The sequence below is a fragment of the Culex quinquefasciatus genome, chromosome 2, assembly GCF_015732765.1.
Source record: "Culex quinquefasciatus strain JHB chromosome 2, VPISU_Cqui_1.0_pri_paternal, whole genome shotgun sequence".
NCBI lineage: Eukaryota > Metazoa > Arthropoda > Insecta > Diptera > Culicidae > Culex > Culex quinquefasciatus.
The window spans coordinates 114,799,289-114,826,366 of NC_051862.1; the positions used below are offsets into that span (position 1 = coordinate 114,799,289).

The window sequence follows — 27,078 nt, forward strand, 5'->3', positions numbered from 1 at the left end:
CTGCTCTTCTTGGTTTGTTCAGCACCTTTTTCATGGAGTTCATGATGATCCGGATGGCGAAGGAGGTCGAATCAATTTTCGACAAGAGCAAAAGCTTTCAGGGCCTGATGACAAAACCACTGGTCAAGGTGGACGACTTTGTTCTGCTTAAGTTCTACACGATTGCGTTCGCTGTTTGTGTTCCTCAGCTACGCCAAGTGGTGATACATGTACAAGGTGGTCAACTTCTCCGTTCCCAACGTGACCGTTCCGGCGGCGCCGGTCAAACCGATGCAAAAAAAACGGAATAAGCATCACTCACTAGAAAAGCATACTAAGTCACAACAAATTTTCGGGAAAATCCTCACATTTACACGCTTATGATAGATACGGTAATTCATTCAGTGTTTACACGGTTTAACCTACAATTATAAGTAAAAAAATGAATACTTTTCTATAACCGTGCACGGATTTTTCTAATTCCCTTGCAACGTGTAGGAATGATTTGTTTTGATTTTGCCAGAGTTTGACAGAGCACTTTTCAGTTGGCCGCCTACCACCCACCCGCCTGCTGCGATTGCTTTTTTTTGTTTACGTGGGTGTCGGGTTTCTTTTTAATTTTTCCTGATGTTTAATTTTTGTCAGTACAAGTAGTTTTGCAACTGTCGAATTAATTATTCTTCTGCTTCTCCTGTCGCGCTTCACGGTAGTTTTTGTGTGATTGTTGTTTGTGTCTGAAAATCCGGGTAATGAAGGAGCAAATCCGGACAAATGCGATCACGTTGTAACCGTTGTTAAGAGGAACCTGAGCCTCAAGTCGCATCTTATCAGCAGTGGTATCTGTGGGGGGAGTTCCAAATCAGCGTGGGCAAAAACATTCTGGAGTCAGAATCGGCTGGCTGGCTGTTTTGGTGTTGCTGTCGCTACCAGGTTTCACCGCGGCTCAGCTGGTAACCTCAAATGTTCTGTAAATCCTGCCTCAACAGTCAACCGTCGCCATCTGGACGTATTATATTCAATCCGTTTCATTTGAAACCGGCTATAGTCGCGTTCCGGCGAACGGCCAACGTGTACGTGGCTGATAACTCTGCTGCTCGAGGCTGTGGTCTAGGGAAAAGCTGGAGTTATTGATAACGGTAAGATCCTCCAAGGAGATGCTGTTTAAGTTGTAAACATTGTTTTTTTTTTCACGCAGCACAGCGCTGAAGCTTCCAAAAAACCGCAACGAATCATCTGGATTAAGATCAGACGACTAGGTCGTGTCGATCTACTGCTGGACGCCGTAACTTGGTCTGCCATTTAGTTGCTATTGTCAGGTCATCCGACGTTACATGGCGGCTCCGAAGTGTTGCACTCTGTTATGCTCGTTGCTTGTAAGTTGAATTAAATTCTTTCCATTGCTTGAGTCAACAATTTGTTCTTTTTCCCAAGCAGCTCGCCCACGACGCCGATCCATTTGTCGGGGACCTCAAATACTTGCAGCAATGACTACACTACTCAGTTGGTTTTAGTTCCACAGGTGATTATAGTAGTATTTACTAAATTAAATACAATTTCGGAAATAATAATGTCTTTAGTTGCAGCTCTCGGTTTGATGTTGACAATATTCCAAGGTTCTGATTCAAGCAAAGCCGGCGTGGGATTGCATGCTTCAGCTGGTCATCTGTGACCGCCTCTCGCACAAGTCTGTAATTGGAGCATTTCATTGGACCACCTGGAGTGCAAACAGATCATGATGGACATCCTCGCCCAAATGGGGTACGCACATCTGCAACAGGTGGACGTGTCGGCTGAAGGCTTTCGTATCAACTTAATTCCAACATTGTTTTCATAAATGTAAGCAATCAATGTTATTTATTTCTTTTAAAATCCCGCAGAGCTAAAATCACAATCTACATTCTCAGTGAGCCAGCACGTTTCGTGTTATTTCATATCGCTCCGTTGAATTTTAAATCTGATACTTATTTTCTTGCTATCAGCTCATAGTAGTTTGGAATGATTTACTTTTGTGTCTTGAAAGGATAACAAAAGTTCACCGTTTCAACCAACGTTGAGCTTCTGAAGCATTTGAAATTTACATCAGATTCAAAATTCAACGGGTAAAAAATTTAGGGATTCGGTAAAATTACATCGATTTCATCGGAAAATTACACGTTTCGGAAGCGAAGTTTGTTCGGCAAGTTTACGTCGGATGGCATTTAAATTTACAATGAATTTGATGTAAATTAGCATCATTAATGACGTGCACTTTTGGTACATCATAAATGATGTAAATTTACCCGATTTTTTTTTCTGTGTAGGTAGAAAGCCATGTCACATCCCCAACAAAGCAAGTTCAATGAGTTCAATCAAATATATCGGCTTCTCCGCTTGGTCAGCTGAGTCGGTAACATGAGGGCTTTTGTTAATTTGATTTGGTTAACCGCGGTGGATTTTCTTGAAATAATTCGAACAGTAAAAAATCCATCAAAGCATCTACCACATTCATCGTACAAAAATCTGTGGTAGAAAAGTATCCACCGGTAGATGCTTTGGTGGATTTTTGATAGTTCGAATTATTTCAAGAAAATCCACCGCGGTTAGCCAAACCAAATTAACAAAAGCCCTATAGATGAATCCAGTTTGAAATGGCCGCTAGGTGGCCAATTGTGTTAGAAATGACAACTTCCATGTATTTGAATATGGGACCTCAGAAAAACTCAATTTTAAGCAATAAAATGATTATTTATGATAAAAGTATTGATTGATTAGGTGCACAAAATGTGTCTAGAATATTATTAAAATGAAAACTGTGTGTGTGTGTGTGTGTGTGTGTGTGTGTGTGTGTGTGTGTGCAACCAACCAAACGGGACCACGCGGTCGCTTCTTACAAATTGAGTTGTTTCCATGTATTTTTAGATCTACATTCTATACATGCAAATAACTCGCATAGGCATTTGGAAGGTGTTAGCTCTGCGGAGCTTCGGTGACCCATTTCTACGCTGGCTAGCCGAGCGCGAGGTACTTCAGCTTTGTCGACAAGCCCCGCCCTGAAGAACGTTTGCACCAATCAGTTCAAACGTTATTTAGAACTTCCGAACCCTTGTCAAATGGACAAGGACCCAGCGCGTATATAGTTGATGGTGGTAACAGTATTCCTAATTCCAGACATAGCTCACCAAGTCGCGATGGCCTAGTGGTTAGCATTTTTGCTTACCAATCCAAAGGACGGGGGATCGAACCCCGACTCGAGCGATTTTGATTTTTCGTACATGTTCAGAGTTTCAAGATTTATATTTCCTATACTTTCTCGTTGGGAGCAGATAGGAATCGAACCCAGGACCATTCGCTTACAAAGCGAACACCGTAACCAGTCAGCCACGGCCGCTCCTAATATTATTAAAATGAAAACTGCTCAAAAAATTTGCAATGGAGATAAGTACACCATTCGATTCAGCAGGAATTTTGGGCACCAAAAATATATAGTTTTCATATGTTAAGTATTTTATTTTAAAAGATAATTAACAAAAAGTATGAAAATCGAGACATTTAGTATGGGAGCTGTCAAATCTCTCACCATCAAAAAGCAGCGTTGAGCTTTCGCTGGATTTGTCTATAGTTATCAAACTAAAAATAGAGTTGAGAGAAGAGTGTGAGAGAGCAATATTTTTGCCTCTCTCAACTTTGTTGATATTTTGCAGGGGTGGAACAACAACAGTAGGGGCCAGCTGGAAATCAGAAATATAAAGTTAAAAATTAGCTGCAAATCAGCTGCAAAAGCGCTTTTCATGCAGATGTCAAAACTCAAATTGTTCAGAGGCTATCTGTTAGCTTATATCGAGGCTTATATAGTTCGCATGAAATGTGGCAACATGATGCAAATTTTGCCTCGTCTCCTGCTTTCTTGGAACTGTCACGCGAGAATGTTGCACCTTTGTGCCTTGTTGCGTGGCAGACCCCTTCCCCAGTACCAAGCATGCTACATTTTCGTAGCGCGCGACATTTTTCGTTTTTCTGGATTGACACCTCACCAGAATAGAGCCCTTAGGACAAAGTTCTTTGTCAATAGGTAATTTCAAATAAAATTTATCAAACCCAGTGTTACTACCCGATACGGTAACTGTTTACATCACGGTGCTGCCATCTGTTGGTTCAAATTTAGTTCTCCTAAACTACCACTAGAGGGATATAGCGTAGAACAAATGCGAACCTGGCGGCAATTTGGTGAAAAACCCCGTACCCCATTAAGCTTAAATTTGAGATATTATTGTTCACAACGATAAAGCTTATTTTGGCAGATTTTGCAGATTTTTGGGCAAATCACAAAAACGCAAATGAATTTAACTTGATTAAAAAACAATCTTTTAAAAATCTTTTTTCAGCAGAAGAACCGCAAAACGTTCATCTTTTCTGTGAGCAAATCATTTCATAAGAAATCAACGATTAGTTGAACAATACGTTTGAGCATTGAGCCTGTGCTAAAAAATCTGCAAATCTGGCATGCTTAATTAAAATAAAAAAATATCGTGTTTTTTACCATTGAAAATACAAATTTTCATAGCTTTTCAGAACTCTATTAAGAACAAATTTCTGTGGATGGAGGGGCAGTTTAGGGACCCTAAATAGTCTCCCTATTTAGGGTCCCTAGTGCAAGCTAGTGCTTAATGCTGCAATTAAGATACATATAAAAGCCCAAGTGTATGTACGTCACTGTTTTAAAAAAAATTATCAATGGAGCACCCGTAGTCAAGCAGTTTTTGACAGTTTGCTACATAAGATATACATTGTAGAAAAAAGCAAAAACTACTCGAATGGAAATGCTCCATTTAATGGAGCACTTCCATTCGAGCAGTTTTTGCTTTTTTCTGCAATGTATTTCTTATGGAGCGAACTGTCAAAAACTGCTCGAATGCGGGTGCTCCATTGTTGGATTGATTGAACATACACTCAAAGTAAAAAGTATCCTTTTTTCATGTTCACCCGTCGTCACCCTTTAAAAGGGTATCGAAAATGTACTGATTTTGACATACCCTTTTAAAAGGGTGACGCCGGGTGAACTTATGAAAAGGATAGAAAGTATCCTTTTTGAGGATTGAAAGTACCCTTTTGAGGGATACTTCTGATTTTGAGTGTAATTTACATCGCAAACATGAACCACCCTACCGGTTCAGCGGAATACGTAATACATGAACGACGCTGATTCACCGTTCCAGCCACGGTCCTGCCAAGACTGTTTTTCCCCAACAAACATGTTACGAGAGCTAGTTATTCTCTCCTTTGCACTCTACGCAATGCAATCCCGTTAGAGAGAAGAGAGACAATGCAGTGAGAACCAAAACGATGAGTCGTTCGCTTTCTGTTATTTACAAATGACAGACGTCTTGTCAATCCCCTGGTTCCACTCCAGCAGTATCTTTTTTTCCGTACGAGTGCAAAGGAAGTTCGTGTTTACGGTGGACTTGTTAAATTTGTGTTTAATTTACACGATCTTCTAAACTTTTTGAATCAGCTTGGATCAGCGTTCTGTGTAATAATGGATAGTTTTGATCCGGAAGATCATCGGCAGTTCCTGGAGTACTTCAAAGCCCACGTCGACCCAAATGACCAATTACCCGGTACTAAGCTAGGCGGACGTAATTTTCAAGCAGTGGGAAATATAAACTTTTCCATTTTCAGTGAAAGTTCCCGGATACAACCTAACGGAAGAGGAAATCATCGGAGAAGTAGTCAACTGGGCCCAGAGTTATTTGCTGCAAATGTAAGAAATTCACAATTCTCTTGAAAATTGTTTCGATTAGAAAGACGATTCCCGTTCTCAATGTCCCCGCGAGTTCTAGAAGTTCACACCTCAGTCACTCCCAAAGTAATGAATCACAAGAGTGTGCTTCTCAATAACAAACCACTAAAATTATGTGATTACTGTCGCACTGTTTAGCAGTTCGATGATTATTTGCAATAGCTGATAAGACCATGCAAAACATCATTAACTGCAAACCTTTTTTTTAAATAATGACGTAGAATAAGCCATTCGTATACAACCAGAGCATTCAGCTCAAATTTCAGGGAACGAGAACCTTTTCTCAAACTGACAGAGTTGCTAATTTGTAAGAATTTGTTCCTAATTCGAATCAAAACGCATTCAAACTTTAAAAAAATGATATTAGTTTTTCGAATTATCATGTTTTGTCAGTTCGAATGTAGTTGTGTTTACCTCCTCCTCTTTGACTAACTGGCTATCGAAGACAAATAAAATAAAAGTTACAATTAGAGAATACGTTATGTGCAACTGGATTTTTCGCACATTAATGGCAAAAATGAAACAATTTTATAAAATTGGTAAAATTCTTTATATGGGCGGAAATTTATCATTTTCTTGGAACCAAACAACGATTACTAAAAATTATTTTTCTTGTTGATGTTGATGAAAACATTTAAATTTTATAAGTGAGTTTTTGTGTTTCACATTTTATAAAACAGCATTTTATCCATTTTGTAAATAGTAGTTTTTACATTAACATATTTTGGATTATTTATCACGTCTGATCGCACCTTCCGTTGGACGGGGAAGTAAATGTTGGTCCCGGTCTAATCTAGAGGTTTGTTCGTTAGCTCAGTCCAGGTCGTCACCCTGGGTCCTGTCTCGGTAGAGTAGCTGTTGGACTCTCAATCCAAAAATCGTCAGATCGAATCCCGATCGCACGAATCGAACCACCCGCACAGAAATTTGCTCAGAATTTGATTCTGAGTCGACATGTATACGTGAAGGTAGGTCTAGAAGGTTTAATTAAGAAGATCATTTTCCGAGTGATGTTATAGCCTTCCCTCAGTAAGGTGAGGAAGGCAAAAAGGATAATTTGTATGAAATCAAATTCCATACTTCATCATATTGGCTCCATTTCTCACGTTTCGAGTGTACTTACCGGACCTGAATCTAGACTCCTCTACCGGTTCCCTTCCATCCAGCCGTCCATTGGGACAATCTGCTCGCTTGTGACCGAGGCAGCCGCATCTAAAATACCTTATCTCCCGTCTCTTGCCGGCGAATGCAGACTCGCCTTCACATTTATCTTCCGGGGCAGCTTGCGCGTTCCGCTTGACCTGTTACTTTAAGAAGAGCTTCCCCGCGATCCCGACGCGCTCGAACCGTGGTCGAGCTGGTCTTCGGCGATTCGGTTGACCAGCAGGTTTCGGCAGCTCCGATCTCTGACCACACGTTCCACCCGTAACGCTCGCTTCCTCTGCTTCTCCTTCGCCATGTCCGATTCCAACTCCGCCAGACCTGCTAGGTCCCAAGGCGCTTGGACGCACTGCAGAAGACCCTTGTCCTCAAGCAGGACTTCTATGCGGAACTTCCAGTTCCCGTAGTTCGAAAATGTTTAGTTGAACCTAACAAAAGGTTACCATGTTACGATCGTACGATCTGTTGATCGTTGATTAACGTGGCGTTGTCAGGTTGCGGATTAGCAGTTGCAATCCTGGGTGATGAATAGAGAGAATGCGTAACGTGATTTTCGAATGATCTCACTTTGTTTACAGCTACAAAGTATAAGGCTGTTCAAGCAAAAGTATGACTTATTTCTTACTGGTAAATTAGCTGTTTTTTATTCAGTGGTATGTGTTTTATTTTGTCTAGTTTTTACATTTTTGCTGAAAATTGTCTATGTTTTCATGCTTCGATCGGTTAGAATTGTCGAGAGTGTCGTTCTGCGATGTCGCAGATAAATTCCCTGACTGAAGCTGATCCAACAAACAGAGAAGATTTTCACTAAACCAGCACATTTTCAAACGGAATCAAACAGTTAAGACAGTTTCTAGTTGAATACAACCGCAACGACTCCATAAACAACTTCCATTCATAATTTAAAAAAAAAATGAAGATCTCGCTCTCAACTTTCTTAAGATTTCTTGACTTCAGCTTCAGGTCCTCAAAGCCACAATTTTTAATGATCGATAACAATACTCTCTACTTTTGGCGAACAGTAAATTGGTTCCACTTTGACAGTTTAAAATTGAGGCCGTTTTGCGAACCTCTATTCAGCACCCAGTTGCAATCTAACAAATTTATCCCCAGTGCAATGAATCAGATTGAAAGTTTGATTGAAGGAGGGATTGAATCTAAAACTATTGAAAATATGAACAAATCAAACCATTGGGATGATGCCTCACCCTCACCCTTTAACCAAACATTGGGAAAGGAAAAATAATGCTTCTTTAAATTTTCACTGATTTTAGCGTTACGTACTTTATGGATGAAGCCAAACGATATTTGATCGCTGACACACAACGCCTATCATGACCGTCATGGCGACGGTCGATTGATCGTAAACACGAAGACGAAACGAACGAAAAATGAGCAAAACTCAAGAAGCCCCCCGAACGAGACAACGTACTCTTTCTCTTTCTCTCGTTTTTGTCTCTCTCTTCCTAGTGTATGCTGCGTGGTGACAGAAATCATATGATTGCTATCATAGAGTTATCTACGTGCGCATGTATTGCGTATACGTACACGAAAAAGATTGAGGTTAAATTTTGTACCCGCCAGAAAAACAAATGGTGTGCAAGTGTGCGTGAGAGCGGGCTTAGATAACTCTATAGAGTTATCTAAGCCCGATCTCACGCACACTAGCACGCCATTTGTTTTGCTGACCGGTACAAAATTTAACCTCAATCTTTTTCGTGTACGTACACGCAATACATGCGCACGTAGATAACTCTATTGGAGGGATGCTCGGAATCTCGGTAGAATGTCAAACGACCGCTCTCTAGGCGATTTTTCTCCTGGAGGGATGTCAATGATTGTGTGAGTGACTTTGCGTAATGGCCTATCTACAATCACTTAACTTAGAAAATTTCACTTAGCTTAGGAGTTTGAATTAATGGAAATGAATCTGATCTTCTACAATGAAAAGGAAAAAAAAATTAGAAACTTGACGTATGGTTTGGAAAATTTCAAAATCTACGGTAAGTTGACGTTTCCATATCAAAGGTAAACAAACAACTGCATAGCAACGTATATCAGCCCAGCAAATTTTCTAAGTTGATTGTGGATGACGGCCGTAAGTTGTGTACATTTTCTAAGTTTTACTTTACTTAACTATTCTAAGCTAAGTGATTGTAGATAGGCCATAACACTCATTCCTTTGTGTGTGAAACGAACGAAAGCAGAATGTAAAAATCAGGCTGTCGTGGTGAAGACGATTGGAGTGCTCTGTCAGCTACTTACTATATTGGGGGGCCAGTTCAGAAATTCGATCCAAACCGTCACAAGCGTGCGAAAAAAAAAATTGACATATTTCAAACGCTTATATCTTTTCCCCCAATCGATTAATCCAGAAGATTCAATCACCAGTCAAAAGGGGAAGACTTAAGCTATCGTTTTATTACATAATAACTTTGACTAAACATAGTTATGGGCTATCTACAATCACTTAGCTTAGAACATCTAAGTAAAGTAGTTACTTAGGAAAGTACGCAACTTACGGCCGTCATCCACAATCAACTTAGAAATTTTGCTGGGCTGATATACGTTGCTATGCAGTTGTTTGTTTACCTTTGATATTGAAACGTCAACTTACCGTAGATTTTGAAATTTTTCAAACCATACGTCAGTTTCTAATTTGATTACTTTTCCATTGTAGAAGCTCGGCTTCATTTCCATTGATTCAAATTCCTAAGCTAAGTGAAATTTTCTAAGCTAAGTGATTGTAGATAGGCCATTAAAGCATGCATGCAGAAAAAAGAGTGCGCTGACCACGGGGACGCACTGTCTTGTTTTGGCATGGTCATTTTCATTTCTTTTGTGTCGATGTTTGTGTGCTTGGGTGAGCGGTTATTATAATTAAATAATGGCATCATTAGTGCGCTGACCACGGGGACGCGATGTCTTGTTTTTGCATGCTTATTTTCATTTCTTTTGTTTCGCTGTTTGTGTGCATGGGGTGATTGGTTATTATAATTGAATAATTACATCAAAAGTGTAGTGCTTCTGGGAACGCACAGTCCTGTTTTTTCGCGATAATTTTCGTCTTAAATGATCGTAAAAATTTATTCCAACTGGCAGTTTTAGTCACGAGGTGGTCACTCCAAATATATTGCATTTATGTCATAAGTTAATCCGTATGTGCATCCATATTTACGTGCATACACAATTCCTCTATGAATTTTATTTCCGTGTTTTTCACAGCTGTCATCGCAAACGCGCGCACTGTTTACAAACAACAAAAAAATCAATCTGTCTCTATTACATTTCCCGGCCGGGCGATTTGCTGGCGCTCTATTATCATCCGGCAATTTCATGGGCCAGCAGCTTCGTCGTAGTAAATCCGGATTTTCCATTGTTTTGTGTTGAATTTAGTGCGTGTTCCGGACTCAGTAAGGCACCAGCAATCGAGATGGTGGTAACCCAGGAGGACAAGTCGATCGAGCTGCTGGACGTGGACCCTCATGAGACGGAGGACGACGGGGCGGTGGTGGTGCTGGACTCCAAGCGGAAGGGCAAGCGCACCGTAATCAAGACTTTGACACGGCAGACGTACTTTTTGCCCATGTTTGGCATGGTTGATCCAGAGAAACTCAAGCCGGGCGATTTGGTGGACGTAAACAAGGACTCGTACCTCATCCTGGAGACTCTTCCGGCCGACCGAGCAGTATTCGGACATTGGCGGGTTGGACAGGCAAATCCAGAAATTGATTGAGGCCGTCGTGCTGCCAACGACGTCCAAGAACCTGAGAATTCATCCACCGAAGTCGACCTACCTGAAGCTGGCCGGCCAGTAGCTCGTGCAGATGTTCATCGGAGACGGTGCCAAGCTCGTCTGGGATGCCTCCGAACTGGCCAAGGAAAAGTCGCCATTGGTTTAATTTCTTTTTATTTGTGAAATCAGCTTTTTTGTATTGTTAGATATGATGAAAAAAAAACGATATTGACCGCCCCCTCCTCTCCCTTCTCCCCCCATGCGACAACTCGTTGGGTTGCGAACAGGTGCGCGTACTTTTTCAACTTGCTATTCGGCCCCACGATGAACGTAAAGATCCGTTCCTGCTTCAACCACTTTGTTATCTCTCGATCCCAGTTGTCCACCAAACTGCTCGGAGTCACGATCAGAACCCGCTTCACAATCGGCTGCCCGTAAGGTCCCTGATTCTTCAAGGTGTAGATCAACGCCAACATCTGCAACGTCTTCCCCAGTCCCATCTCGTCGGCCAAAATCGCTCCAAACTGTTCCGAGTCTTCGCGTTTCATTCCCAAAACGCATTCGTACAGAAAGCTCACCCCTTCCCGCTGGTGAGGCCGCAAATGCTTAGCCACGCAGTACGGAACGCAACCCTTTGTTATACTTCCACTGATCGAACGAAGGCTCCCGCATCGTCAACGGAACAAAGTCCTCCGTAATCGCTTCCTCCCCACCGTCCCAACCTGCTCGACACCCGTGTCGACACCACAATCGGACTCCCGGCGCACATCGACTCCGCCGGCGGCCTAAACCCTCCTCTCGCCTCGAATCGAACCCTCTTCACCGGCACATCATTCTCCTTGGCCACCTCCCCATCAATCCGCTCCACCAGTTCAACCTCCTTGTTCAACCGCGAACCCTCCGACAGCTCCTCCCCCCTTCACCAAACCGGAGCTCCCAATCACCTTGCCTTCCTCGTCGCCCAACGTGACGCTCTTCCCGCCCACGATGGTCAACGTTCCGTCGCCCTCCCACGTTTTGTGCTTTTTGGTCGTTATTTTGCCCCAGCACACTTGCGTCGTCGTTGGTTCTGCGGGGGTGTGCAACGCTGCCGGCTTTCTGACTGCGGCGGCTTGGGCTTCCAACACGCGGACATGGTTCTCCGAGCTGGTGAGCAGCTTCAGCATGCCCGGGTCCGGTTGGGCTTGCGGTAACGGCTGCGGTCGGATTGTGAGGATGGTGGAAGTTCGGCCGGCAGGGACCGCTTCATCGACGGTCCTGCCGTCATCACCCGCATTTGCTTCTTTAGTAGAAGTGTTGACGTTTCTGGTCCCGCTGTCAGTTTGTAAATGAAGGAAACAAACAAGTGACAGTTCTGAATTGTCACTATCCACACTGAACAAAATTTTGTTCCGAATATCGTGCAGATAAATAATATTTACGCCTGTATTTACGATATTTACGAAATATTTACGGAAGTAAATCCAATGCGCTACGGATCAACCATGTGCCCAACCCCGTGGTTTTAGTATTAACTCATCAAACTATCGATTTTATGAAGAGTAAAGCGTCATTTATTTACTATTTTTGAAATTTTCTCGCGTTATCTAAATTGTAAAAACAGTAAAAATATACTGATAAGTCCAGCCCATAGCACTACTGCTCGGCTGGCACGCGTTCGATTAAAAAAAAACTTTTAAAATAATCAATTTTCTATCTTTCCGCAGCCGGCTGCCTAAGATTTAAAATTTTCAACCGATATACAAAATGCTCATGGTCACATCACTGCCACTCGTGAATCCTGACCTCATACCCATCTACTAACCCCCTCAAAACTCATGTGATACTTTGTCGGAGATGCAGTCGATTGGGCGGTCTCTATCACTCAAGTATCGGACTAACATTCCCATCCACTTCCCCGTGACCCAACCACTGGTCGTGGCCGGCGCCGGTATTGATCAGCAAGATAAATCAGCAAGAAAGATAGCTCCCACTTATCTTCCACGGCTCGTGGATGTAACTTCTGGAGGTCCTGGTCAATAACGGAGTAGCAACTGCGGGTGGGCACCTATGCTTATGCTTATGCTTAAAGCATGCATGCAGAAAAAAACATGCAAACAAAATGAGTCATTTTTCAGTTCAAATCGGGCAGTTGACCAATCAGAGCGAGCGTATGCATTCGAGGCCGCGTCCCTTTTGTGCCGTTCTCCGGCTGTGTCGCTATATAAGCAGACAATTTCGCAAATGCAAATCACTTTGCAACGAGCACTCGAACCGGGTACATCGAGCCAGCGCGGAGCAGCAGTAGCAGCAGCCAATAGAAGAAGAGGACCAGCAATCAGAAGGAAGAACCCCAGCAGCAGAAGGAGGAAATTCGTACAAAGGCGCACCAAGCAAACCGGTGGAAGTCGCCATGATGTGGCGGTTCTCATAAAAATGGCCATTTCGACAGGTTGTTAACAACATGGACAAATACCGATGGTAAAGCTTGTAAAGGTACGGGGGTACTGTCAAACCAATTTTGTAACGCACGCTCACGTCACGTCATTCTTGAGCTCCTGTCAAACTTTTTCACCAAGATGGCGTCACACATTTTTGCTTCCGCACCATCCGCAAACAACAAAACATTTTCTGCTGCTGCCTGGAATATTTTAAGACAACCAGTTTCCCTCCAAAAGGTGCTGCCCAGGAGCAACCTGACACAGATCTGCTGGCCGGAACCAGATCCATGTGACCAGAATGACAGAAATAAACCCGAGACGGCAAGGCAGAAAGAAGCTCGTGAAAAAAACCTCTGCTTCCTGCTAATCGCAAGCCGGAACCGTGTCCGTGACTAAGAAAAACATCCGAGACACATGCGCTGGCTACTGGCCGTACCAGTGGAAAAAGCAAGGAAATAGCGCGTGGGAAATACACGACACAGAACCTGTTGGTTTCGGGTACCGGCTGCCGGTAGAAACGGTGATGCCACGGACACGGTTCCGGCTTAGAGTTCTGTCGTGAGTTTCTTTCTGGCGTCTTGACTCTGGTATTTTCCTGGTTCTCGGGTTTCCGGTCAGTAGGTTCTGTCTGGGGTGTTTCCTCGTGGTTTTTTCCACTCTCCAGCGAGCGCTTTTTTGTTCCCGGCTGCAGCCATCGGGCAGAAACGTTTAGCCTCGGATGCGCTTTGGTGTTACGGACACTGATCCTGTTCTGTGCCCCTCGTAAAAGTACGGTTCCTAACTCCGCACATAATTAAGTGCAGCAGCAGATAGATTTGTTTTGTGAACATAACCTTTCACTCGAGATGGTGTGTTCCTTACGGAATGGGAACAGCTTTTGGAAGATGGACCAGGAAATACGAAGACAAGTCCGAAGGGTTCCGTTCGATGGTATCAAGATGGTTAGCGGGTCCGGTGGAACAGTTGAACAATGTTTGAGAAAATTTGTTTTTATTTCGTTTTTTCGCCATGACGGTGAAAGTATTTGACATTGGCGGGCGGCCCACCGGGTGTTTTCTTGCTGCAGACCGCTCTGGCGATCCACCAGGGTGTGGATTGATATGCAACTAAGTGGGAAAAATCTCGAGGAAACACCACAGAAAGAACCTACTGCCCGGAAACCCGAGAACCCGAGAAAAATATTGGATTTAGGACGCCAGAAAGAAACTTGCGACATAACAGTTAGCCGGAACCGTGTCCGCGGTAACACCGTTTCTACCGGCAGCCGCTATCCGAAACCCATAGGTTCTGTGTCGTGTATTCCCCACACATTTTTCCATGCTTTTTCCACTGTTGCGGCTATACGGAGAGACGACCGGGCAAATCTAAGAAAATCTAGGCTAATTTAACTAAAAGTATGGGTTAATTTTTTACACAGCTTTTTTTCAACAATCGATTGTTGATTTTGTTAACCCGAAATTGCTGACCACCAGTGACTAAAATCAACTAAAAAAAAATAGTTGGAATTGCCATTTTTGTTGGTTAAATTGCCGAACAAAATTCTAGCAGTCGACTGCTAGAATTTTTTTTCAGAAAATTAACTAAAAATTTCTTGTTTTCAGCTGAAATATTGTGGAATATTCTGTTAAAAACTGGCTGGGACATATTTTTCAACAATTTTTTTTCGTTGTATCAACCGAAATATTTTTGCATGCAGCAAATTATTAGTGATTTATTACAAAACATTTCTTAATTAGACATAATTTATGTAAGTGTTGATATATTTTTTCTTTAATTATCTAACGATATAGGCTGGGCCGAATTTTTAGCTATATTTTAACTAATGTCTTACTTGAATACAGAAAAATATTCGTACATGTAGTCAATAATTTATTTAATTTGCAGTAAATTTTGTAATAATGCCTCACAAATTAATGCTAAGTGTGTTTATATTCGCATTATTTCTGCCTAAAAATTTAACGTTTTGTACTAGGGTACGTTATTCATTAGTGGACCCCTTTCCTATAGTGGACCCTCTGAAGGGTTTTTGATGAAAAATTCAATAAAATCACAATTTCAAGCGTGTTGTTGTTTTCAAATCTTTTATTTGGCATGTTCAGCATCATTTAAAACAATGTTGACTGACATTGAATAGTTCTTTTCGCCAAAATAAGTGTTTTGAGTTCGACATCTGAAATCAGCCATGGCCACTAGCATTTTCACAACAAAACTGCATTTATATTTTATGATTGAATTAACCATCCAATCATTTTTTGACTGATAATTTAACTTCAGCATGTCGAAATAATGTAAGTTAAAGGATCTTTACTAAAATAAAGCGAAGAACTGCCATTTTTGAGCAAAAATTAGGGGGGTCCAATATAGGACAACGAAATCCAAACTTTTCCAAAAGTGGACCCCTGTTAATATAACCTTCAAAAATGAAGAAAACTGTGTATTCAAGCAAAAGTTTCTCTAAAACATACAATAAATGCTTGTTGTTATCAACCTAAACGCATATTTTTTCAATTATGAGTATAAATATAGCTGTTTTCATGTTAAAAGTACCAAAATGCTGAAGCCGTAAAAATTATAATTAATCAAAACTATAGTTGATTGTACTTAACTGAAGCATCATAAATGCAGTTTGAAATGATATTTTATAATAATAAATCAATAACAACACATTTTTTTAAAATAAACATGCGTGATTTTATCAGCAACTGTAAACAAATCTATTATTTAGTTTCGGTCAACCATTTATGTAATTAATATGGAAAAATTTGCATCAAGATTACTTTTTTTAATTATTTTTATGTTTATAGTGGTTTTTGAAACGTTTTCTCTGATCTTTTTCGGAAATAAATGTTTTTAAATGTCTGTTAGGTTTTTTGTTGTTTAAAGCCAAATTTGTTAACAAAACATATTTGTTTATAATGAAAAATGAGCAAAATCCATCTTTTATTCATTATATCTATCATTAGACCTACACAATGCATCAAAACATCAAATATCGGTTAAATTTGGTATAAAAATAACAGTTTGCCTATAGTGGACCCGGGTCCACAATCGGATTATGGACCCGGGTCCACTATAGGAAAAGAGGGTCCATAACAAGGCAAAAAAACTTTTTTTTCAAATGGCTATTTTTCTGCTCAAAAACAAATAACTGATGAAACAAATAGTCAAAATTGTTCAAAAGACTTCAGATTTCAATGTTTTGTACAAAGGGTTATGAAAAAGTGCTTAAATTATTGAAAATTTGTGAAAAATGTGCTTCGGCTCTACTAGGGGGTCCACTAATGGTTAAAATACCCTAATTTGTTTTTTTTTTTGCATTAGGTCGTTAAATTACTGTTAAAAAGCATCAAAACAAAACTTTTTTTAACTGTTGTTATAAAACATGTAAAGTTTTACTAATGTTTTAAAAAATTACGTTGCATTAATCTAAAAAAATGATAAAAAAGCATATCACAAATTTCTCGTGAATTCCTTAAAAATAGAAACCGAGCAAAATGTTCACCAAGTTTTAAGCTTATATTTTTATTATGTTGTATAAAATTATGTGTTGTATTCACTTGCCATCACTGTGAAAACATCTGATAAGTCATCATCATCTACACTGCCCCTGATCGCATAAATGTCCCATTTCGAGTTATTGATGCAGTTTGGTTCAAAATCGTATGCTCTTTCAAAAGAGCCTAGTACTAGTACTTTGTTCTAGAAATCAGGAGAAAATCTAGTTTTTTCGCTAAAATTTAACACGTAGCCTTATGTATGGGACAAACTTCAAATGCGTTTTTCTCTGCTTGCTGTTTTTGCATATGGGACATTTATGCGAAAATGGGCAGTACAACGGTCTCAGGTTTAGTTATTTTTATTGTGGTGAGACACTGAATTTTCACCAAAGTGAACCTTTTGCTGCAAATAGACATGTGAAATTTTTCAGTAATTTAATACAAAATTCATAATTTCGGCTATAAACTGAAAAAAGGAACGTAAATAAATATAATTATTATGAGGAAAGAAGAAATATCAATAATGCTACTAACCAAGCTTGCATTAATTTAAAAATTACTTTTGGCAACACACTTTCACTGCATTTGATTCAATTTATTCAACGTACTCCGATTCCTGAAAAAAATATTTTGAGTTTAACTTACCAGTTTATTCAGCAGTAGTATTGCAACAAAACTTTCAAGATAATATTTATCTTCTTTTGTATATTTTATATATTTTTATTTTTCGATGTTTTACTTCATCTCTATTTTTAATGTTGTCAAGTGTACGCATTTCTTTGTATTTTATAATTGATTATTCCAGTGTTCCCACGAGCCTAAGCCATCGGCTCGGCTAGGTTAATTTTTCTGGTTCAGGTTCACACCACACGCCGGCTCAGGTTCACCGAGCGCCGTGAGCCATGGTTCATTTGGTTCAAACCAGACAAGCTAGCCAAAATGAACCATTGGCTTGAACCAGGCTTGAACCTGATCAAAGAATGTTAGGCTAAACGATGAGCTCTGTTAGACCGTGACACTACCCAAGTAACCGCGAAGCACTAAATAGTAGTGTACCAACGTTACGGTGTAACAAAGTTCCGGTGTAACAAATTTACGGTGTAACAAAGTTACGGTGTAACAAAGTTACAGTGTAACAAAGTTACGGTGTAACAAAGTAACGGTGTAACAAAGTTATGGTGTAACAAAGTTATGGTGTAACGAATGTTGCAGTGTAGCTATTGCCGTAACATTTGTTACATCGTAATATCCGTTACACCGTAATATGGTTACACCGTAACATTGTTACACCGTAACATTGTTACACCGTATCGATACACTGTAACATTGTTACATCATCAATTTGTTACACGGTAGCATTGTTGCACCTTAACACCTATGCATAGGCATGGTTTTCATTAGCCTGGTTAGCCTGGCTTAAGCCATGGTTCACTGAACCAGGATTGAACCACAAAGGGAGGTTTAAGCCGAACCAATTTTATTGGTGAACCTAGCCTAACCGGTTCTTTTGGGAACTCTGGATTATTCTGAAAAAAAAAATGGATCATTAAGATTTAATCCGTCGTTTTTAATGATTCAGTTTTCTAATAAGAATCACATAACATAAATTATTGTGCAGAAATAAACCCATACTTACTTGGATTAACCAACATTTTGTTAAATTGGCCCGGGCTGCTCTTTCCGTTAAAAGTTGGTTCGCAGCTCCCTTCTACTGCCCTCTCTTTCCATCAAACATTCTTATAACGTGTTCAACTCACTCGCATTAGAGGTCCTCATGGCGAAGGTCGTCCTCTTGCTCTTCATAGTTTATCACCTGCAAAGAAATCATCAACAAACCTACTCACCAATTCCACCTCCCCAGTTGCAACACTTTGATTTGCCACTTCAACATTAGCTAAATAGTGTAATTTTCACCTTTCACATCCTCTCACTTCATAATTAACAACACAAACTCAACAAATCAACCGCTCTTGTTCGAATCCTGCCTTCAAAGGACAGACGTAAACAAACCCAAGTTCGTCTTTTAAATATTCAACCAAATGTAAATTATATTCAACCAGCAAAATTTTTGATTTTTCTAAAACCAAAGCTAATAGTCGAGCACGTTCATTCGAGTTCGGGAAATCTGTTAGCTTTTTGCCTTTAGTCTCTCCGTGTAGTGGCCAGCGAATTTTCGGATTTTTTTTTCTTAGTCACGGACACGGTTCCGGGGGTTCCGGCTGGCGGTTAGTAGGAAGCAGAGGTTTTTTTCACGAGCTTCTTTCTGCCTTGCTGTCTCTGGTTTATTTCTGGCCCTCTGGTCACACGGACTTGGTTACGGCCATCGGATCTGTGTCGGGTTGCTCCTGGGCAGCAGCTTTTGGAAAGAAACTGGTTGTCTCAAAAATATTCCGGGCAGCACCAGAAAATGTTTTGTTGTGTGCGGATGGTGCGGAAGCAAAACTGTGTGACGCTCAAAGTAGGTTCCCCCGGGGCCCGGAGGGCCTTCTACAGAACCATACGAGTTTTGGCAATATGGGTATCAAAACTCATGGTTCTTGATACTGAACATGAGAATGGCCATTTCGACAGTAGTGGCCAAAACCTGGAGTGGCCGGTGATCTCCAAGTAGGTTCCCCTGGGGCCCGGAGGGCCTTCTACAGAATCATACGAGTTTTGGCATGGTTTTTTATACTGAACATGAAAATGGCAATTTCGACAGTAGTGGCCAAAACCTGGAGTGGCCGGTGCCCTCGAAGCAGGTTCCCCCGGGGCCCGGGGGGATTTTTAAAGAACCATACGAGTTGTGGCAATATGGGTATCAAAATTCGAGGTTTCTGATACTGAACATGAAAATGGCCATTTCGACAGTGGTGTCCAAAAACTGGAGTGGCCGATGCCCTCATGGAAGGTTCACCTTGGGGAACATTTATGGCAATTTTGCCGACAAATCCCCATACGACGTGGGGCAATATGGGTATCAAAATTCATGGTTTTTGAAACTGGTAATGAAAATAGCCATTTTGACCGGATTTGCCACACCCGGAGTGGCCAGTGCCCTCGGGAAAGTTCTACCGGGGGGACATTAATCGAACCATAAGACTTGGGGCAATATTGGTATCAAAATTCATGGTTTTTGAAACTGTTAATGAAAATGGCCATTTTAACCGGATTGACCACACCCGGAGTGGCCAGTGCCCTCGGGAAGGTTCTACCGGGGGGACATTAATTGAACCATACGACGTGGGGCAATATGGGTATCAAAATTCATGGTTTTTGAAACTGGTAATGAAAATGGCCATTTTGAGCGGATTGGCCACACTCGGAGTGGCCAGTGCCCTCGTGAAGGTTCTACCGGAAGGACATTAATCGAACGATACAACTTGGGACAATAAGGATATCAAAATCCATGGTTTTTGAAATTGGTAATGAAAATGGCCACTCCGGGTGTGGCCAATCCGGTCAAAATGGCCATTTTCATTACCAGTTGCAATGTTGCAGAATGTTGCACCATGGTTGCCACAATTCATGCGAACTTGCCTCAGAAAATTTCAGTACCTTACGAGGTTTCGTCAAAGACGGATCCACAGTGGTAATTTTATTACTCAGACACACATCCACACATTGATAGACACAGGTTGTGAACCAACTTTGGAGGAATTCTGTTCTTATAAAGATTGTTGGACGGTCACCCGAAAACCAGAATGATTTAGGGCAATGGGGTTGGGACCAATCTGGTAGGATTTTGGCCGGAGTGGCCATTGCCCTGAGGGAAGGTTCAACCGGGGACTTTTATCGAACCATGCGACTTGGGGCAATATGGGTATCAAAATTCATGGTTTTTGAAACTGGTAATGAAAATGGCCATTTTGACAGGATTGGCCACAACCTGGAGTGACCGGTGCCCTCAGGGAGGTTCTCCCGGGAAGACTTTTATCGAACCATGCGACTTGGGGCAATATGGGTATCAAAATTCATGGTTTTTGATACTGGTAATGAAAATGGCCATTTTGACAGGATTGGCCACATAGACATTTTCCGAACCATACTTGTTTTGGCAATAGTTTCGTTTTCTGGCAATTTATTTTCACAGAGATGTCAATGATTGCAGTCATTAAATTAGTATTAATTATTGAGGATTAAATAAATTGTCAAAGAATTAAAAAATATAAATAACAATAGAATGATTTTTTAGAGTTTTGTACAAAGTTCTTTGTCTTATTGGTCATGTAGAACATAACCACCTGCACCTTTTTTTACTTTAAACTATATTGTTTAAAATGTTTATAAAATGATTCAAGAATTTCCCCAAAAAGTTTGCCAAACATGTTGCTTTAGTGTAATGGGCGAAGAAACTGTTTGTTTGTAGGCGTAGGCCTTTTGAGTGATGATTTCTGCATTCTTTCGTGCCGTGTATGAAGCCTTGGAAAGCCTACCGGAACAAGCGGCCGAACGTGACCCAATTCAAAAACTGCTTGCACCTGGTCCATGGGACCAGCAACTGTAACCTCAAAAGGGCAGCTGCAACAATAGTGGGGGCTCCAGAAGTCAGACGAATGCCAAGACGAAGAAGAAAATTCGAAATCTAAATCGAACTTGTATCATCGTGATTGCTTCATCTTGTCACGTAAATAACGTAAATCGTTGAGACATACGCCAAATCCCAGTCACGACGTTCTAGCAGAATTCCAGCAGAGTTCTCACAGAGCTGGATATTCTTACAGCATTCTAACGGAAATGTTCCACTCTTCTAGCAGGATTCTGGCAGGACCAGCTCTGCTAGAATATTTCGTGACTGGGATGGCGCAATTTGATCAACCAACCCAATATTAGGTTTTACACCGTGACGTCATTTGACAGCTCGTGTACACTGTTTACATGGTCCATACAAGTCCATGTAAACAGTGCACTCCTTTCTAACCTCCAAATTGAGTCGGCGTAAAACCTAATATTAGATAAACTTGAACTTTGTTTTTACTATTCTATTTGTAGGAAATGTCCTCAAGTTTTACTGGCACCAATTATAAATGAAGTTTTGTTGGAAACCAAAAAGTCTTATCAGAAAATTCCAAAACAGTGTGGTTTTGATGGATATTGTGAGTGTTAATCAACTTTATATAAAGGCATTCTTTTAATCCATTCATTTCCAGCCTACAACCCGCTTAAATTAAGTATCATCGTAATAGGTCATATCAACACGATTTGCGACCGGTTGATGGACAATGCGGAACTCAATAAAATTCTTCCGGACAATTCTGAGGTTACTAACATTCCCCGTCATAGTGTAAAAGCCATTAAAAATACAAGACGAAAAATGGAAGACAGACATATATGCATTCGTGATTTTCACGGAATGTTTGGAGTTAAGGATTCGGAACCGACCAGCTTCTACGGCGTGTTTGATGGCCATGGAGGACAGGATGCTGCGATTTACACATCGGCGCATCTATGCTACAATATTGCCAAAAGCAGTAAATATCCGCATAATATTGAAGCTGCTATGCGGGAAGCATTTTTGAAAACTGATGATGCATTTATAGACAAATCGGACAAACACGTAATCATGGCTTGCATCTCTTTTTTATTGTTATGTTGGTCGCTTAACGTAAACACTTTTACTTACAGGCAATGTACAGCGGAACAACTGCAGTTGTTTTCATTTACCGTGCAAATGAGAAAAAACTTTTCGCTGGATGGGTTGGCGACTCGCAAGCTCTGCTGGCCGCCGAAGGAAAAGTTTGTCAAATCGTGTCGCCCCACACTCCGTCGGTAGAGGTAGTAAATAATTCTTATTGCTGTCTGGATGTGTGATCTTTTTATTTATCATTCTTCCAGAGTGAACGTATCAGGATAGAGAAAATGGGCGGTGTTATTATGAACTGGGATGGATCATACCGCGTGAATGGGCAGCTTGCGATTTCTAGAGCGATTGGTAAACTATCCTACATCTCGGATTAGTTTTCAAACGGACGCAAGAGCCATAGGTAAACAAAGCCCTTTTTGCATCGGTACTCGACCTACTTACGAAAAAACAATTTCAAAAATCCTTGAAATTGCTCATCTTCACGTCTTTCAAGTGTCATAAACTCAAAACAAATGAAATATTGTTTCAATTTGAAGAAAAACGAAAATTAGTGCCGGAAGTTACGGTGGCTCTAACGGCTTTTTGAAAACTCACCCGAGATTTTAATCATACGCAATTTTTATTTCATATAATACTCTATCACGCAGGGGACGCATCGCATAAACCATTCATTTCGAGTGAGCCCGATATTTCATCTATATGTCTTGACGGTGAAGAAGATTTCCTAATAATTGCCAGCGATGGTCTTTGGGAAGGTCTTTCTGAGGACTCAATTGCAATATTAGTGTACCGTGAAATTGTCAAAAACCCAGGTAAGTACAAATTTGGTAACCCGAGGTGATGTTTCGTTTACGGATAATGAGTTTTATTTCATGAGGCCGACATTAGAGATCCTAAATAGGGAGACTGGTCGAAGTGAATTTGACGTACCCAACCAGACACGAGTTTGACGTATCCAAACGAGCTTTTGCCTTTACGCCCAGCAAAACTTATCAGTGTTGTCAAGCTCAAAACATACGTTGCCAGATCGATTTGGCAAACTTAGACCAGTCTCCCTATTTAGGGTCTCTAGCCAACATCAGGGATACCCTCTGCCTCATTCCTTAGGTAAAAATAAGTAGGGTATATGACCCTATTTTGGACCTATTACCTATTTTGGACCTATTTTAATTAATCGAGGTACAGTCATCCCTCATATTCGGAACAGTTTACAGATCGGCCAATGTTCAAAAAATCATAGCAAATCGATAATTGAACTTAACGATTCGCTTTTACCTTCATTTGAAAGCTTCTCTTGCGATCTTTCGAGTGCTGTATGGAACAATTGCAAATTTTAACTTTTATATCAAGCTTTTGAAGAAAAATTTTGACCCTTGAAATCCACAAATTCGAAACAGTTTTATTTTACGGATGTAAACAAACTTTGGATCTCTCCAGGAGTACATATTTGTGACAAAATAATGACTTCACACACTGCAACTAGTGAAACTCAAGCTTAGTGATGTTTTATCCATGGTCTGATAACTTTTTTTGTGAAAATATCAGTTAAATTCAGGTCCCACAATTATGGAACAGGCAATTTGGAGGCAGTGTTTAGCTGCTCAGGATAAAATAGTCTTTAAATGAAGTTTTTGTTCAAAAAGTACTACTTTTACTAGTGGAATAGCAATAAAATGTCCAAATAAAGGTCCTAATAAAAGTAGGGTCGAGAGAAAAGCTGCATTTGGCATGCTATTGACAAATTATTACAAAAGTGTTCCGAATTTGTGGGTGCTCCGAATATGTGGGATGACTGTAGCCGGTAGTTTCCGGTATCGGTTGTACATTTTCATGTTGAATAGTTTAGCATGGATGCTCGGGAATAAGGCTTTCTAGGCCCAGTGAAAAAAATATAATTTAACTCAAAAATGACGAACTCCTCGTCACAGTGTCCTGATGCAAACAATGATCGAGCTGTAGCTGTCACAGCCCTGCGAAGTATGTTGGCTGACATATCGGGCAGTCAGTCAAAAAAACCAGCTAGAAGTCGCCTGACAAAAAAAATTTGCTGGAAAGAGATAGGAAACCTGATGCAAACAAACGTCCAGCTGTCATGTAAAAATACTTTGAATGTGTTGGTAAATTTCTGACTAGAAAGCCTTATGTGAACGTTTTGTGAAAATCGAGGATTTCTGGATGATTTCTTTGAAAATATTGGTGTCGGTGTCTTCTTCTTCCTTTTTCCATGGCGGTGCAGTCGGCTCGTTGCAAAAAAACGTGTCGTGCAAGTGTCATTCGGTGAACTCACTTTCCTGCAGGGCAGGACAACTTTTGTTGACGTTTTTGGGTTTTGTGTGTAAAGGAAGGGATTGCTGGATCAAGATCATGCGAAGAGGTGTGCGCCATGTAGGATCGAGTTTGTGTTGGTTGGGGTATTTAACTAGGCTGGTATGCAGTGGAAAACTTCAACAATATCAGAGGATCGGGGGATCCCCACGTTTCTTCCTCCCCTGTAGATTCAGAACTGTATTGCTGTTTGAACATTCGTGTTCAAACTCAATCCAATTCAACGAATCATCTTTGCGGTTAACTTTACGCAATTGGCCTGGCCGCTTTAACGTTTGTGATGTTTTAAAGCAGTGCCCCAATGCAATAGTTAATAATGACAAGAGGATGCTAAGCGTTAATCAACCTAAGGCATTTTCCAGGATGTCCTTAAAAGACTGGCTGCGCTAGGGTTGGATTAGATTAGATTAGATATCTAAGCTTTAAAAAGCAAATGATTAACAGAAACAATGAAAAAATGATTTTTAAAAGATAAAAATGTAAATTGGTGATAGAGATTTAGATGATTGTTAGGACCGATTGCAAAGTGTCCCAAAATTTAAACTGATGTTGATTTATTTTTGTCTTAACGTCATTATCACCAATTTAGCGCCTTGAGCATGAGTAAGGCTACCAACTGTACGGATTTTTTCTTTACCATACGGATTTTCGACCCTCTTCGCGGATTTTTAACAGGCCGTAATTTTTGTAGGGAATTTTTCGCATACTACGGATTTGTACGGAATTTTAACAACTTTTTAAACATTGGATTGCTTTTTTTATTTGGTCAAAGCTTTTGTTAACTAGACACCTTACTGAAAAATCAGTAACTGCATATCTGTCAAATTGAAATGTCACTTCAGACATATTGTTTGGATGCTACCTCTTTCAAATGTGTTGTTTTTTTTTTTTTCAAATTTTGTATTGTGATCTTTAGAAACAAAGGTAAAAAAATGTTAATAACAAATGCCTCGATGCTAACCACTTGTTGCCTTTCTTACTAAAGAAAGGTATGTGGTTTGCTTTTGGCTCCGACTCCAAATCAAGCTTTGTTCTCAAATCATTTTTCGAGAAATATAAATTCGAAAAATCTGCAAAACATCATGGACGATCGATTTTTGACGCCCGATCGTTTGACAATGACAGATACCGGCTCCGTGGCTTAATGGTTACGGCTTCTGCCTCACAAGCAGAAGGTTCAGGGATCAAATCCCAGTCGGTACCTTTGAAATTTGGAATCAGGAATTGGAACAAAAACGAAACTGAATCAAGTGGGATTCGAACTCACACCTCTGGATTGATGGTCTGGGACTCTAACCAGTCGGCCATCTGAAGGTTATAAAACATGTTGTATTCTTCTCATATTAAATACGCTCTGATCCCTGATTTGCCTGAAGGGATTGGGAGTCTTAAGATAGATCAAGGATTCGTCTAATGCTTGCTTCTATGTTAAGGCGGAGCCGGACAATGCCCAACGACCTCAGAATTGGGCCGCTAGGATCTCTGCCATTCTGAAATGGGTCGTTGGAAGCAGCGCGAGGGCTGTCACCACCTAATACCCGGGACTGAGATAAGTTGTATCAGCATTCGGCATATACAAAGTCTGATACCAATTATACTTTCCCATAATTTCGCTACTGGTTAGCGGGTATTGGATTGGACCACACACACACACACACACACACACACACCGATCGTTTGACAATGACAGAATTGGTCTATCTCCAATTTCCGAATTTTGGCGCTCAATTTACCGTAGAGCAAGCGTGACGTCCGTGTGTGATAAAAAAGTGCTCAATTTTTGTAGTCGATAGATCAATGTAGGTAAGGCCGACGAACAGTTCCCGGCACCTGATCTGGAGACGGTGAAGAAGGAGATCAGGCAGCTGAAGAACAACAGGGCCGCCGGTAAAGATCGGTTACCCGGTGAGCTCTTCAAATATGGAGGAGAGCAGTTGGCGAGGGCGATCCACTTGGTGATTTCTATGATCTGGAGGGAGGAGAAACTACCAGCAGAATGGATGGATGGTGTCGTGTGCCCCATCTACAAAAAGGGCGATAAGCTGGACTGCGGCAACTACCGCGGTATCACGCTTATCAGCTCGGCCTATAAAATCCTCTCCCAGATCCTCTGCCGTCTGCTGACACCGTACGCACGGAGGTTCGTGGGCCCCTATCAAGCGGGGTTTACTGGCGCTCGGGCCACCACGGACCAAATTTTCTCGCTCCGGCAGATCCTCGAGAAATGCTGTGAGTACAACGTGCCCACACATCACATCTTCATCGATTTCAAGGCAGCGTACGATACAGTCGACCGCGAACAGCTATGGCAGATCATGCACGAGAACGGATTTCCGGACAAACTGACTCGGCTGATCAAGGCTACCTTGGATCGTGTGATGTGTCACGTGCGAGTGGCAGGGGAGCTAGCGGACCCCTTCCAATCGCATCAAGGGTTACGACAAGGTGACGGCTTATCCAATGCGCTGTTCAACATCGGACTTGAGGGAGTTGTGCGAAGAGCGGGTATAGACACGAGAGGCACGATTTGCAACAGGACAGTCCAACTTCTTGCTTATGCGGACGACATTGATATTATAGCGAGAGACCTAGAGACGGTGAAAAGGGTTTACACCGCCTTA

General features: G+C 41.1%; 1 protein-coding gene and 1 long non-coding RNA gene across 6 annotated transcripts in view; both read left to right on the plus strand.

Annotated features, from left to right (window-relative positions):
- Positions 1–830: 830 nt before the first annotated feature.
- Positions 831–27,078, plus strand: part of LOC6042596 (titin) — a 144,631-nt gene continuing 118,383 nt past the window's right edge. Inside the window, exons 1-9 of one of the 5 annotated variants that reach the window (XM_038252084.1) lie at positions 831–1,115; positions 1,175–1,352; positions 1,411–1,498; positions 1,557–1,815; positions 21,541–21,644; positions 21,699–22,105; positions 22,174–22,323; positions 22,384–22,480; positions 22,780–22,944. In XM_038252084.1, coding sequence (XP_038108012.1) covers positions 1,814–1,815; positions 21,541–21,644; positions 21,699–22,105; positions 22,174–22,323; positions 22,384–22,480; positions 22,780–22,944 — 925 coding nt within the window. In that variant the 5' untranslated portion in view covers positions 831–1,115; positions 1,175–1,352; positions 1,411–1,498; positions 1,557–1,813. Of the gene's footprint in view, positions 1,116–1,174; positions 1,353–1,410; positions 1,499–1,556; positions 1,816–5,360; positions 5,574–5,634; positions 5,717–21,540; positions 21,645–21,698; positions 22,106–22,173; positions 22,324–22,383; positions 22,481–22,779; positions 22,945–27,078 lie in introns of those variants that run through there. The other 4 variants (XM_038252082.1, XM_038252083.1, XM_038252085.1 and 1 more) reach the window with 4 other exon arrangements.
- Positions 26,227–27,078, plus strand: part of LOC119766711 — a 1,836-nt gene continuing 984 nt past the window's right edge. The window contains exon 1 of the long non-coding RNA XR_005277074.1: positions 26,227–26,260. This is a non-coding gene — a long non-coding RNA (uncharacterized LOC119766711). The remainder of the gene's footprint in view (positions 26,261–27,078) is intronic.